At 54.7% G+C, this 14,837-nt stretch overlaps 1 protein-coding gene across 3 annotated transcripts in view; it reads right to left on the bottom strand.

The window, feature by feature from the left end:
- Tesc (tescalcin) overlaps positions 1-12,965 on the bottom strand; it is a 32,955-nt gene extending 19,990 nt beyond the window's left edge. For 2 of the 3 annotated variants that reach the window (XM_029477995.1, XM_021163488.2), the window contains exon 1: positions 12,727-12,896. In XM_029477995.1, the coding sequence (XP_029333855.1) occupies positions 12,727-12,784 (58 nt within the window). In that variant the 5' untranslated portion in view covers positions 12,785-12,896. Of the gene's footprint in view, positions 1-12,726 lie in introns of all 3 variants that reach the window. The other variant, XM_021163487.2, reaches the window with a different exon arrangement.
- Between the last annotated feature and the right edge of the window lie 1,872 nt (positions 12,966-14,837).

Raw genomic sequence — 14,837 nt, 5'->3', positions numbered from 1 at the left:
GAGACAGGGTTTCTCTGTGTAGCCCTGGCTGGTCCTGGAACTCACTCTGTACACCAGGCTGGCCTCGAACTCAGAAATCTGCCTGCCTCTGCCTCCCGGGTGCTGGGATTAAAGGCATGTGCCACCATGCCCGGCTCCAAGGCAACTCTTATAAGCACAACATTTAATTGGGGCTGGCTTACAGGTTCAGAGGTTCAGTCCATTATCATCAAGGTGGGGGCATAGCAACATCCAGGCAGACACGGTGCAGGAGGAGCTGAGAGTTTTACATCTTCATCTGAAGGCTGCTAGCAGAAGACTGACTTCCAGGCAGCTAGGATGGGGGTCTTAAAGTCCACTCCCTAAACTAAGCATATACAAACCATCACAATCTACAACCTGTCTCTATAAAACTATCCCCGTAAAACTGCCTTATATTCCCCCCAATTTACTCCTTCCCTCCCTCCCTTCTGTCCTGCTGCAGGTTTTCAGTAGCCTCTCTTTCCTGTGCTGTTCTCCTGAGAGTTGGGCGTATCCTATCTGACTCATTCTGTCAAATCTTTCTCTGACCCATCACTTTGTCTGCCTCTCAGTTAGACACCACTTTCAAACATGGCTGCTTCCTTCTCTAAACTAACATTACCTTCATTGTTTGGGATTAAAGGTGTGTGCTAAGGGTTTATCTGTATTCCAGTCAGAGGGGTTAAAGGTGTGTCTGTATTCTAATTCTAAGGGATTAAATAAAGGGCAAGTCTGTATTCCAGACAGATCACACAGACCTAGGTGGTCTTTGGGTGTGATCTCTTGCCAGAACAGCCATGTTGCTGAATTAAAATTCCTCTACACAGGGTCTCACTATGTAACTCACTCTGTAGACCAGGCTGGCCTCAAACTCACAGAGATCTGCCTGCCTCTGCCTCTGGAGTGCTGGCTTCAAAGGTATGGCCACCATGTCCCTGCTTCTGATAAGTGGTAAATTGTGCTTCCTGGTGTTTGTAATAATACTTGACCCACGACCAGGTGAAATTAATTTAGGATTATATTTTCTTTTTTTTTTAAAGATAGTTTTAGATTTATTTATTTATTTTATATGAGTACACTATATCTGTCTTCAGGCATACCAGAAGAGGGCATCAGATCCCATTACAGATGGTTGTGAGTCAATTGTGGTTGCTGGGAATTGAACTCAGGACCTCTGGAAGAGCAATCAGTGCTCTTAACCACTGAGCCATCTCTCCAGCCATGGATTATATTTTCTTTGGTTCACGTTGTCTAAAGTACTACCAAGTCAACATGTAACCCACATAGCGTCATGAGGAGAGGCCTTAGGAGGCCATGTGAATTCTGCACTTCACATTTCTCTGACAAGAGTGATGGGAGAGGTGTTTCCAGCCATGGGGGTGGGGTGGAGGGTATGTCTGATGGGGATCCCTGCAGCCTGAGACACGAAGCAAGTGGTGGGGTGGGGCCGCTGGGGGAGATGGCAGGGGCGTGGGGGGGGCGGGGAGTTTGGCTGACTTCATCCATTAGGATGCGTTTTAGAGTCTTCACCTTCAGGGAACAGGCCTCCTAGCAAGATGGAGTATAGAGCCAGAGAGGGCCAGGAATTGGGGGAGCCAGCAGATGCAGCCGGCCTGAAGAGAAGCAAAGGGCCTGGACATCGAGAGGCAAGTGGGCCAGAGGGACCTAACCCTGCTCTCCTTGGGGGCTCCCCAAGCTTCCCTACCCCCTGCTGTGCCCAGCAGCCACTACACCTGAATACAGATGCTTGGCACAACCAAGTAGGACCTGGGGACTCTGAGGGTACCAGAGCTCTGTGGCTTAGCATCCCACAGACCCCGCCAGGACTCTCCAGACAGAGGACTCGCCATGTATACAGAGATCAGCCCGGGCCGGGCCAGCAGCAGGGAGAGGTGGCTTTGTACCCCTCCTTAAGCAGGCACAGACCTACTGCAGCAGCCACCTCCTCTGAGAAAACAATAACACTTCCCACCTCCTGGGAAGTGGCTCCCATGGTGACGAGCCATCTGAGCCATCTCCGTCACAAACACTATTCACAGCTCTCCAAGGTGGCAACAGCCAAGTCGCCTGTGGACGACTGTATGAAAGGAGAAGAAGTACATGGGGCGAAACCTTGTTCCCAATCAAGAGAGGCTGTGGGGACCCTCACTGGCACACAGGCTGTTGACAACGTCATAGCCAGCACCAAAGCCACCTGGTCCACAAGTCTATATGTCAAGGGACATACCAGGTGACTCCACGGGAATGGAACAGGACTCTTGCTGGGCAAGGTCCAGGAAGAGAGGGTAAAAATGGATAATGGGTGGGTACAGGGTTTAATTGGGGGTGATGGAATGTTCTGGAAACAGAGATGGTGGTTTAGAACTCTAAATGCATTGAACCCAACCGAGTCGTTCACTCCACAGTAGTTAAAATGGTGAGTGTGTATGTGTGTGCTTGTGTGCATATTGTGTGTATGTGTGTTTATTTGTGTAAGTGTATGTGAGTATGTGTGTCGATGTGTGTATGTGTATATGTGTGTATTATACGTGTATGTGTGTCTGCTTATGTGTGTATTGCATGTATATGTGTGTGTGTACAAGTGTGTATGTGTGTTATGAGTGTATGTGTGTTTATGTGTGTATTGCGTATATATGTGTGCACAAGTGTGTACATGTGTGTTAGTGAGTGTATGTGTATGTATGTGTATCTCTGTGTGTGTACAAGTGTGTGTAGAAGTGTGTGTTATGTGAGTATGTATGTGTGTATATGTGTGTGTGAGTGTATGTGTGTGTGCATGTGTGTACATGTGTTTATGTTATGTGTGTGTATGTGAGTGTATGTGTGTATGTGTGTGTATGAATATATGTGTGTGTATGAGTATATGTGTGTGTGTATGTGTGTACATGTGTGTTTATGTGTGTATGCTTGTGTTTTACGTGGGGGCCTGTGGAAGGGGTGAGGTCAACATCTGGTGTTTTCCTTTGCCACTCTCAAGCTTGGTTTTTGAGCCAGGGTCCCTCGGGGCACCTGCGTTCACAGATTCAGCCTGCTGGCAGATTGGCCACCCGAGCCCCAGGGCTCCTCCCGACTCTGCATTCCCAGTGCTGGGAATAAAGTACCAGGGAGTGAGCTCAGATCCTCGCACTCACAGGTGGCACTTTACCGACTGGGCCACTTCCCTGTCCTAAAATGGTCAATTTTATGTCACATGAACTTTGGCTTCAATTGAAAAGACAAATAAACAACAACAACAAAATCAGTGACTACTTAGCTGGATGGAGAAACCACAGCCGTTAGCCTGACTATGACTGGCTTGCTGCATGCCCTAGGCAACCCCAATCTTCAGGGCTTTTCGGCTGGCTCTGAGCTCCACAGGGAGGCCACCTGGGGCTCCAGACACAGCAGTGACTAATTGGGGCTAGGGAGGGAGGGAGAGAGGCTGGGCTTCCGGGAGCCTCCTCGCAGGGGATCCTGGGCCAGCTGCCCTCTCTCGTGAGCACCCCTCCTCCACCTGCTGCCTTGGCAGCTACAGCCCTGATACCCACTCACCCTGCTGCCATCGACTTTGCAATCTACCCAGGATGCACCTGGCCTCTTTGAAGTGTTTTTGTTGTTGGTTTTTTTTTTTTTTTTTTCAAATCCAACCTGGAGCACAGACCCTCGGACCCTCTTCACACAGACTTAAGGCCGGTGCAAAAGGCGGTCCCGGGGCAGAGATGGTCCAGCCCATCTCTGACACATCATCTACTGTCACCCGGGGCACCAAGGGTCCTGCTGGGGACACTGTGGGCTGTTTCTGTACAGAACACATCCTTGGGGGTGGGTGGGGTAAACATGACGGGTGGATTGCCTTTGCCCCGCCACACATCCTGCGTGCTGAGCAATACAGGGAGCCCTAAGAGTGGGAGCGCGCAGCTCTGAGCGCCACAGTTGGGGCGCACCGTCTTCCTCCATCTTTACTCTGCACTTTACATTCGCCTTATAGCCGGAATAAAGAGAGTGACAGACTGCCTCCAGCGGGAGCTGAGCCAGGGCTGGGCAGGCGACAGCCCAGCTCTAACAGTGCAAGCAGCACACCCACTTGGCTGTTGAGACAGGATCAGAGAGGCAGTGTGGCTCCCCGAGGGTCACACAGCTCTGGACACCACAGGTAGGGTTGCTTCATTCCTGCTGTGTGCTGGGGGTGGGAGTGGGGGGCACGTTCCATTTCAGCATCACAGTGGAGCCGTTCAGAAGGGCGGGGCCAGCTCCATCCAAGCAGACATTTCAGAAAGTGGGCGTGATGCAGCAGCATCCAGGCGACAGCTCTTCGCAGCCAACATATCTGAGGCTGAATCAAGAGGCAGGAACTTAACCTCACGAGCAACCGCAACCAGAATGAAATCAGAGAACCTGGCCGGGCTTCTGAGAGCTAGCACGGGCTCCACCTGGCACTCTAAACACGTGGCCGCTGGAGAAACCCAGCAGCCACCTCAATAACCTGCTAAGCTCAGAAGGCAGAGCTTTCCCTGAACAGGGAGGGCCTAGGTGAACACACCTGTAAATCCAGCATTTAGGAGGCAGAGGCAGGAGGATCTCCAGTAGGAGGACAGATGGGGTGCCGGACAAGACCCTGTCCCGGGGAGGGAGGAGGTCACAACCATTTGCCAGAAGCAACCAGGGACTGAGATCCCATGGGGTGATGAGCTGAAGTTGCCAGACAGTGTTAAAATGGCCACAGCGCTGATGACAATAATGGGGGACCCACCTGGCCTTGGGTCTGGGTAAGCTTAAGGGCCCCACAGAACACTGAAGTGAAAAAGATAGCCATTCCTGTCCAGGGGGTCAGAGGACAAGGTTTCTGCCCTCTTGGAGAGTGAAGGAGGTCCCACCTCTGCTGGGAGAAGAATGAAGGGGGAAGTTTTCCACTAAGCCTCCCCACCTCAGCCCCACACTGGCAGAGCCCTGGGATACTTAACACAAAAGGTGCAGAGCACCCTGGAAATCATTGTCATGGCTCAGGACACACAGGAGCCCTGTGAGAGGGAGGGACAGCCTCCGGCAGGAGTTGAACTCTCACGATCAGATCAGGCCAAACCACACAGATCAAAGCAGGATATTTGAACTCTACAGCATGAGCCTGTAAGCAATTTGTACGCAATTAGAATTTTAAAACTTTAGCTGGCATCTTAGGGGTTTCTACTGCTGCGATGAGACACCCTGGCCAAAGAAAGCAATGTGGAGAGGAAAGGGCTTATTTGGCTTACATCACTGTTCATCGCCAGGCATTCAAACAGGGCAGGAACCTGGAGGCAGGAGCTGAAGCAGAGACCACGGAGGAAGCTGCTTACTGACTTGTTTCTCATGGCTTGCTCAGCCTGTTTTCTTACAGCAAGACTACCAGACCAGGCTCCACCCACAATGGGCGGGGTCCTCCAACGTCAATCACTAATTAAGAAAATGTCTTCCTGCAGGATCTCTTGGAGGACTCTGGTTTGTATCAAGTTGATATAAAACCAGCCAGCACAATGAGTAAAGGTTGCAACTTAGCTGGAGAGAAAATTAGTGATTTGAAAGGCAAGCCTGAGGAAATGATGCTGGGTGTGGCTCAGAGCAATGAAGAAAACATGAAAGAAAGGTCAAGAGGTGTTCAGAAAACAGCAAGAAGGTCCAACATATTTGTAACAGGAACCACTGAGAGGTAAAATCACTCACAGGGAAGCAATAACTTTTGTGATAGAAGACATGAATCCTTTTTAGAAAGGAACAGCATAATCCATTCCCAGGCACGATCATATAAAAAAAAAAAAAAACACTGACACAAAATTTTAAAACAGAGGGAAAATAAGTTTCAACAACAACAATAAAAACCCATTAGACAAAACCTCATTTATCAACAGTAATCCAAAACAGAACAGAACTCTGGGAGCAGGGGATCATCCAGCAAGCTAAAATTTTATACCCAGCCCAATGTTCATTCGTAGACACCAGCAGAAGAGAGTTCAGTTTATAATTCACAGACCCTTGCTGGGAAATTTAAGGGAAACTGTGTTAAATAAGAAAAATAAATCCACAAGGAATAGTTTTTGCAAGAATAAATGTTTGCCCAAAAGGATAATTATCGAGCTTGCAGGCTTCAGAAGTAAAACTTTTGGTATGCCAAAGATAAGAGGTGAGGGTGTTATGGAATTTGGGTGTAAAAATTGCCATGCAAAGCTGGCAAAAGATGGCTCAGAGGGTGGAGGCTCTTGCCACCAAGGCTGTGCTGCGGGGTATGCACCCACATAAGCACTGACATGAACACATAAATATAATTTAAAATGCTGTGTATGTTGGAATGTGGCCAGCTGTAGAAGTTTATCACCCTGTAATTACAGCGATTTGAAAGCCTTGGACTGTGCAAGTTTCAGGTTTTACTTTGTTACCGGTGAGGGATCATAGGGGGGGGGACCAAGTTAAAACACCAAAGTGATTTTACATAATAGTTTGTTTCCAGGCAGGGTCTCATGCATCTCTGGCTGGCCTCAGACTCCCTAAGTAGCAGAGGATGACCTTGAACTTCTGATCCTCCTGCCTCCACCTCTCATTCCTGGAATCACCACACTGGTTTTACTTGGTTCTGGATTATTTGGGGGCAGGCACGCTATGAACTGAGACTGTGTGTGTGTGTGAGTGTTGTGTGTGTGTGTATGTGCGTGTTTATTTTTGGATTGTCAAGACAGGGTTTCTCTGTGTAGCCCTGGCTGTCCCAGAGCTCACTCTGTAGACCAGGCTGGCATCAAAGCCACAAAGATCCACCTGCCTCTGCTTCTATAGTACTGGGATTAAAGGCGTGCGCCACCACTGTCCAGCATGTGTTTTTTAGGCATCTACTTTGTTTTTGTGGTGTTGGGGATAGATCCAAAAGTCTCCCAGTTAGCTGGGCGTGGTGGCGCATGCCTTTGATCCCAGCACTCGGGAGGCAGAGGCAGGTGGATTTCTGAGTTCGAGGCCACCCTGGTCTCCAGATGAGTTCCAGGACAGCCAGGGCTACACAGAGAAACCCTGTCTTGAAAAAAAAAAAAAAAAAGTCTCTCAGTTAGGCACCTGCCCTACCACTGTGTCTCCCCCAACCAACCCCACCGAAGTCTCCCTTCATGCGTCTTGAGCGCATCTGTCATATGCTGTCAGGGAGGAATTTTCCACTTGGGGTGTCACACCAGTGCTCAGGAAGTTTGTATTTGGGAGCACTCTGGATTTGAGATAGGTGCTCAGTCCACACTTGCTGGGGGACCGACCCTCTTCCAGCTGTGGCAAGATATTTTCTACAGAGGCCCTTGAGGCACAGGCAGGTTCCTCCTGAAGGGGATCTGGGAGGCTCAGTCTCATCAGCAATGTCCCTGCCTCCTGCCTCCCCTTCTAGAGGTTCTAAGGCCCTGGCTGGCATGGCCTCGAACACTTCCTGTTGCTTCCCAAGTGGAAGGCCACCGCTGACAGCATGTCCATCCGCAAAGGTCATGCTGCGGGGACAACAAAGGACCTTTTTGTCTTCCTGCATAAGGTGCCGGCTGCCACAGGTGGAAATGCCCAGTCAACCTTCTCGCTTTATGAATTAATGATGAAGTTGGAGGAAGTGACAGGCTGTCTGGTACCCCTGCTCCTCCAGCAATGGATCTTTCAAAGATGTGCAAACCCCCACATCCCTTAGCTTAAGGCACCAGGGACCAAAGTGCTTTGGGGATACAGGAGCTCATCTGTGAGCCTGGCATTGTCTGGCCTGTCATCTAGCCGTCTGGTCTGTGTCATCCAGCCGGCTGTATGCCTGAGCTCTGATTAACCTCCCTGCTACATCCGGGGGTGGGGGGGGCATGGCAGCCAGGGGGGAAGGAGCACCAAGAAACTCATTACTGCAGGAAACTCCAGCAACTGCCACCTGCTCTCCCACAGACAACACTAGTTCCTCTTGGAAACAGATGTAAGCCCCCCAGGAAGCCCCCAGGAGACAGATGAGGGTGACTCCCACTCCGATCTAACTGACCACCACCAGACATGCAAGTTCTTGAACATTCTATATCACTCAGAACCTATGCTATGCTATCAGTCCTGCAGCCCAAGGTAACTCAGTATACCAACATATGGCTGTAACATGCCGACCTCTCCAGGGCATGCTGGGGGACCGCTGGTGCTGCAGGCAGGCTCTGTCCTTTACCTATGGGGTTCCTGCCTCCCTCCCTCCCTCCCTTCCGCTCCACACCCACCCCACCCCTGCATTTGACACCTCCCTAGTGGATCTGCTTTGGATTCCAGTTCAGCATCTATGTGACCAAGGGAAGGCATTTTCTAAGCCAAACCTGTTTTGTCTGTGTGATGGTTTGTATATTCTTGGACCAGGGAGTGGCACCATTTGGAAGTGTGGCCTTGTTGGAGTAGGTGTGACCTGGTTGGAGTAAGTGTGTCCCTGTGGGTGTGGGCTTAAGACTCTCACCCCAGTTGCCTGGAAGTCAGTCTTCCACTAGCAGCCTTTGGGTTTTGTTGTTGTTGGGTTTTATTTACTTATTTATTTATTTATTTATTTATTTATTTATTTATTTATTTCGAGACAGGGTTTCTCTGTGTAGCCCTGGCTGTCCTGGAACTCACTCTGTAGACCAGGCTGGCCTCAAACTCAGAAATCTGCTGCCTCTACCTCCCAAGTGCTGGGACTAAAGGCGTGTGCCACAACTGCCCGGCTGCTTCTAATGTTCTTATACTGAGAACTTAAGGGAGCCGCGGGGTAAGCCCCCTTTTGTAAGGCTCCCAGGGTCTACTGCTGAGGAAAGTGGCTTTGGCTGGCTGTGTTCACTCTAGTGGATGGCTGAGTACAGAAGGTATCAGGCCCACCCCATGACAGTGTACCCCCTGTACCTCTGGCCCTTGAGCTGCTGAGGGCCAGAGGACCTGCCCATCTCCCACCCTCATCCAGGGCCCGCAGGCATAGGGGACAATGGGCTCCTAGGCAATGAGGAAGGACTCAGATGCCATCTCTGGGAGGTTGAAGCAGAAGCCCCCCACCCCCCTCTTTCTTCCATCTTCAGAGCCTCTATGACCTCATCCATTCAATGGGCCAGCAGCATCCCCACTGGGCAGGCCCTGGAACAGGACCTGATTATTGACTCCTGGGCTGCACTTGGCACTGGGCAAATGGCACGGGGCTGCCAACATTGCTGTAAGGGCTCTCTGGCCCAAGGTTCTGTTTTTTCTAGCAGCTTCTTGGCCTCTCTGCAGGTCTGAGACTGGAGCACAGACACCCCCCCACACACACACACACCTTTCCCAGCATCCTCCTGTCTGCCTTCAATCAGGAGCCCAGAGTAGGGCGAGCACCCCCCGGGCCAGCTCAGGATCCAGAGGGTCATGGCCCTGGCCTGATGTCCCTCTTAGACCGAAAGAAGCTGAGGTCCTCAGCTGGCTGCTCAGAGGGAGGCTTGAGACAAGAGGAGTCAATCAGCTCTCCCTGTGGAGGGAGGCAGGCACAGCCTTGGGTGTGCCCTGTGCGGGCGGGCGGGCGGGCGGGCGGGCGGGCGAGCTCCTGAGCTCCCTTAAGGTGTATTTTCCCTGGGGTGACTCAGGCTGGCAGGGACAAGGCCTGTAGAGGGGAGGTAACCCTCGGCTCAGAGTTGCTTTTTGGGTTATAAAGAACTCAGTGACCCCCCTCCCCCCCCCCGTGCCCCTCCTGTGGTCTCATTGCCAACAAGCAACTCTGTGGGGATGGAGGTGGGGGTAGGGGGTGGGGATGGGGGGGAGGTGATGGTCTGAGGTGGGAGGGAAGGACTGCAGGAGCTAAGGGAGACCAGGTCTGAGGGTGTCCACTAAGGCTGCAGGAGAACGCCAGACAGGAAGGGAATGATGGCTCTAAAGGCCCTAGATGGTGGTGGGAACTTTGCCTTGACATTTTAATCCAGGAGGAGGTGACAGGAAGAGTCTCCCATATAAAGAGCAAACATGAATCAAGATGGTGCAGAGTGTTGCGGCAGCAGAAAGGCGTGTGCAAAGGTCCTGGGGTGAGCAAAAGAAGCGCAATGCATCATGGGCAGTGGTTCCTGCCCCAGAGGTCACAACGTGTGGTGGGGAATCCTCCATCTCTCAACCCTCCACTCCTGGCTGTGGTGCTGAATGCAAGATGCTATCTCTCTCCGAGCCTCAGTTTCCCTCAGGAGAGGAAACAGCCTTATCTCCTTTTTGGAAGATGTGGGTGAAGACCTACTGGGTGTTGTGTGAAGTTCTCAGTGTTGGTATAGGCAAGCCTAAGTGCAGTGGTATTCCCCTGGACATGTATAAGTTCTCATACCACGGCCCTGTCCAACCCCACGCCACGTCCAGCACCTTCCTGGCTAATATCACCTCCACACAACTGCTCAGAAGCGGCGACACCCAGGTGGAGTACTGAGGTCCAGAGAGGCAGTGACCTACTGAAGGTCACACAGCAGGGATACAGGGACCAAGACCTAGTTCAATGTAGCTCTATTGCTATGTCCATCTGACAGGAGGGGAAACTGAGGCACAGGGGACCCCTGAAGTTGGGGCTGCAGTGCAGCCTGAGCCTGGAGGACTGCTATGTCATCCATCGGCCAACCTCACTGAGGTGACCAACTGCCTCCTGCCACAGGGCCATGGCACCTGCCACTCCAATGTTCTGGTCACTGTCACATGACTGGCTCCTTAGTTACCTGTTTACCTCTTCCCACCCTCTCCCCCTGTTGCTTGTTCCTGGAAACCTAACGCTAGTGGGGTGGATCTGTGTCCTGTGCATCCCGTGTGGGAATATTGGCCTCTCTGGGTCACCTCCACATCCTCTAAAATCCTCAAAAACTCTAAGGATCTGCCAAATGGGTGAAAGTGCCCAGACTAGACCAGCACCTTCAGGGCCTATGGGACTCCAGGGGTGGCAGTGGCGAAATCTTGGATTTCTCCCCCTCCAGCTCCCTTTAGAATTGAATTCTGAGCACAGGCAGCAAGTGAAGAAGAAGCCACCCCAGCCACCTCCAGGCAGCCACTGAGCCTGAGCATCTGTCACCGTGGGAGGCTGGGCCCAGGAAACTGACAAGGCTCCCAGCATGCTCTGCAGCTGTCACTGTCAAACCCACAGCCCGCAGGAATTCCCCCAGAAGGCCCTGGGTGCTGCTCCGGTGGGGACCCAACCTGCACCCGGAGTCCCAGCTCTCCCCCACACCATCTGGGACAGCTACTGGCAATGGGTCAAACCGAGTCAGAAGTGGGCGGGGTCTCCTGCTGTCCTCCGTCACATGGCCTGGGAGGAGGCGGGCGGGGCAGGTTTATGAAACTTTTGGTTTGTGGTCAGCAAAATGAATTCAGAGAGAAAATACAAAAGTGGGGGAGGGCGCTGCCCTGCAGTCCCAGAACTGGGGAGACTGAGGCAGGGAGTTTCCCCGATCAGAGCAGCCGGAGCCCCAAAGTGAAACCGTGTTTCAAACTGCAGTGCCCACAGTGTGCACACACAATCACACTTCAGTTTGATTGAAGTGCACACACTTCAGTTTGCCTTCAACACAGTGTGCAAACATACCTGCTTGCCTCGCACACAGTGTGTATACACTCCTGGTTTTCACACAGTGCGCGCACACTCTAGACTTTCACACACTGTGCACACACACCTGCTTGCCTCACACAAGTGTGCATACACTCTCGACTTTCACACAGTGCGTGCACACACTCCCGGTTTGCACACAGTGCGCCCACACTCCCGCTCGCACGCGGTTCCCCTTGCACGCCGAGCGCACACTCCGGGCAGCGCACTCACAGTCGACTCTCACCGGGTCCGGCTCGATGGCGCGCGCCCTTAGCGGGTCGTGTAAACGACTCTCGCGGATCCGCTGCACACTTCGCATACTGTGTGCGCGGTGTAGACGCTCAGCAGCTGGGGACTTTCTATGACTTCACCGGGCTCTGGGGAGGCGAGTGCCAGCCCAGTCCCCCTCTCGGGTGGGGCTGACTGGGTGCTCTCAACTCAGCCGCAACCTCCTGCCGCAGCAACCCTGGGGGTGCGCCAGTCTCCCATTCCTCAGAGGAGGCAAACTGAGACGGGAACTGACTGGCCCAAGGTCACACAGCCCTGGTAGAACTCACAACCCGCTCTGTCCCGCCACCGAAGCAGGTTGAGCCCACGCGCCTGCCCACCCTCGCGCAAGTCCGGGTCCCCTCGTCGCTTCCGAGCCCAGGGTCAAGCGCGGGGCGGACGGGCGCTTCCCTCAGGCGCGCCCCGCCCGGCCTCTGCGGTCCCGGGAGTGCGGGCCAGCCTGGAGGACGCTGGGCTCAGTGCCCGAGCCTGCAGCCGGGGGGCGGGGACGCACGGGGAGGCGGCAGGGTGACCCCCGCCTAAGGTCACCGCGGACCGCGCGGCTCCTCCCGGTCCCGCCACTTCCAAACTTTCCTCCCCGCTAATCCCCAGCCGCAGACTTGCAGGTGCAGCGCGCGCTCGGCGCTCTCCCGAGCTGCCGGGGCGACGGCTCTCATAGCCACCGCTACCTGCCGGGCTCCGCCCTGGTCGGGGGAGGCTTGGGTCAAGTCGCCTCTCGGGCCACCCTTACCCCAGGCCCGGGTCCCTGCCAACCCCTCCCAGCGGCGTCGCCCGCACGGCGGCTGGCGGGAACCCATCAAAAGCAGCCCGAGAGCGGGGCACAGAGAGGGCCAGCCACTAGCCCAAGGTCACACAGCACGGCGGCGCGAAGCGGAGGCATGCAGGCGATGGTCCCTGCCAACGAGGGTTCCCGGCCACGGTGTGGTACTCACAGCCGGTCTTGCCCTCGAGCTCCCGCACCTCCTCGGACGCCGAGTGGGCAGCGCCCATGGTGCGCCGCGGGACCCCGGGCGCCCCACGCAGGCCGGGGACTGCCTGGGCTGCGCTGCGCTGGAGCCGGGTGGGGACGCGGGGACAGCGGCGCGGAGCCGGTTCCGCGTGGGGCTCGAGCGGCCTCTTATAGCGGCGGGAGGCGGAGCGGCGCGGTCCTAGCGCTCGCCCGCTTCCCTCGCGGCCGCGGGGGCGGGAATGGGGGTGGGGGGAGCACACGACGCGGTTCTGCCCCTGCCGCAGCCCCGCGGGATGAGCTTGCGGGCAGCGCGACTCGCATCCCTCCGCCCACTCTGCGGGGTCCAGCGGCGGAGCCCCGGAGCTGGGACAGAGGAGGGCACGCGAGTGTGCCCAGTCTGAAAGATCCCCTCCCCGCGCCCTGCACCTAGGTGGGCGCCCAGAGGAGCGCGCACCGCAGGTGACAGGCGTGGACTGAGTAGAGAAGGTGAGACCGATGAGTCCCGGGGACCCGCCAGGCTCTGAGATAGGAGGTCCTGACTGGCCAGTCCTGCTGCTGGTCTAACCACCATCTCTCCATCTCCAAATAGGGTTGCGGTGAGATGCTCACTGTAGGGCTCATAGGGAGAAAGGCGCCGGGTTATCATGGGATCCTGTTCAGTTGATGAGGAAGGGGCTGGTGCTCCCGGAGAGAGACATTCAACCTCAAGGCTGACCTGGGAGCCCGGCCAAGCCCTGCTCTGCTTGGTGACGTCCAGTTTAGCTGCCAAGAGTCTGTTCTGGCTGGAAGTGCTGGGGTCCCCACGATCTTTCACCTCGCCAGTCACGGCCGTGGGTGCGCCCACATCCTTGGAGCTGGCGTTCTCAGGAGCCCACTCTAGCCAACCCCGGACCTGGGCTCTGGCAGCTCTTGCAACAACAGGGGTCTCGGCAGAGCCAGAAGAAGCGGCCCCACCACTGAAATCCCGATTACCACCCACTCTGAGCCTCCGGGGAGCTGAGTCTGCCCCTGGAGATCCTCCCTGAAGATCCCCTGTCCTCCCTGCAGTTGCCCAGAGTTCACGGAAACTGCTCCCACCCGAGAGGCAAGGGAAGCTTAGCTGTGGGGCATCGCTGCTGAGTAGGCCGGACCGCCTCAGGGCTCCAAGAATTCTAAAAACCCAGACAGACCTCTGTGGGGTGGAGGGCAGGAAAGGGTTCCCCAGGTCCCGGGATGTTGGGGTTCCTAAAATATGCCATGAACTATGTCTTCCTGCAACTAAGTTTTCTGTCTACAGAGGATCTGCATTCTCCAGGCCGGGGACCGACCCCCTCCCCCATCGCCAGCAACCCCAGACACACCCGCATCCCAAGCTGACAGTGCCTTCCCTCGGTGGTGCTCGATCCTTCTACAGAGACCCCCTTCTTCCTTTGGGATCTCTGTGTAGGCCTCCTCGGAGAGGCCTTATCAAGTGTCCCTCTATTTTCACCAGGGTGGGGTGTGGTCGCCAAGGAGAGCCCGCCCCTCCCCCCAGGGGGCTGCAAGGAGTCCTCAGGAAAGGGGGCGACAATTTGACTTGTGTATTTGTTCACTCATTTAATGCGTGTTTCCTGATGGCCTACTATGTGCAGGGTCCCGACTAGGTCTCTGAGCTGCAAACAGGGATAAGACACCACCTTCGCTGCAGATAGAGAGGGAGTAACGGCCAGGGTGAGCTCTCAGGAGCGCGGAGATCTCAATGTACAAATTGAGCTTCAGAGTCCGTAATTGTCCCCACCCCTGGCCCCACAGAAACAGCCGGCTCCGCGAAGCTGCGTGGGTGCTGCGGCGGAGGCACCCACCCTCCCTCCCCCTCTGGCAGTGAGTGATGTGAGCACCCAGCAGGGCTCTGTCCACACAAAGCCTAATGCGGCTGGTCCAGGATGCCACCGCTTTCATTCAGTCTTACCAATGGCTCTGTTGGCGTCATCAAAGCCAAACTGAGGTATGGGGGAAGGGGGGAGCTTAACAAGAGGAAGGCACCACGGGGCTCCCTCCTTGGCCCCAACACAGGGTTGTCTCAGTCACCAGGTAACTAACTGCCTGTCCCTGGAGACACAGTTCCCCCAGAAGAGC

The sequence above is a fragment of the Mus caroli genome, chromosome 5, assembly GCF_900094665.2.
Source record: "Mus caroli chromosome 5, CAROLI_EIJ_v1.1, whole genome shotgun sequence".
NCBI classification, from domain to species: domain Eukaryota; kingdom Metazoa; phylum Chordata; class Mammalia; order Rodentia; family Muridae; genus Mus; species Mus caroli.
This window is presented reverse-complemented; position numbering and strand designations above follow the sequence as displayed.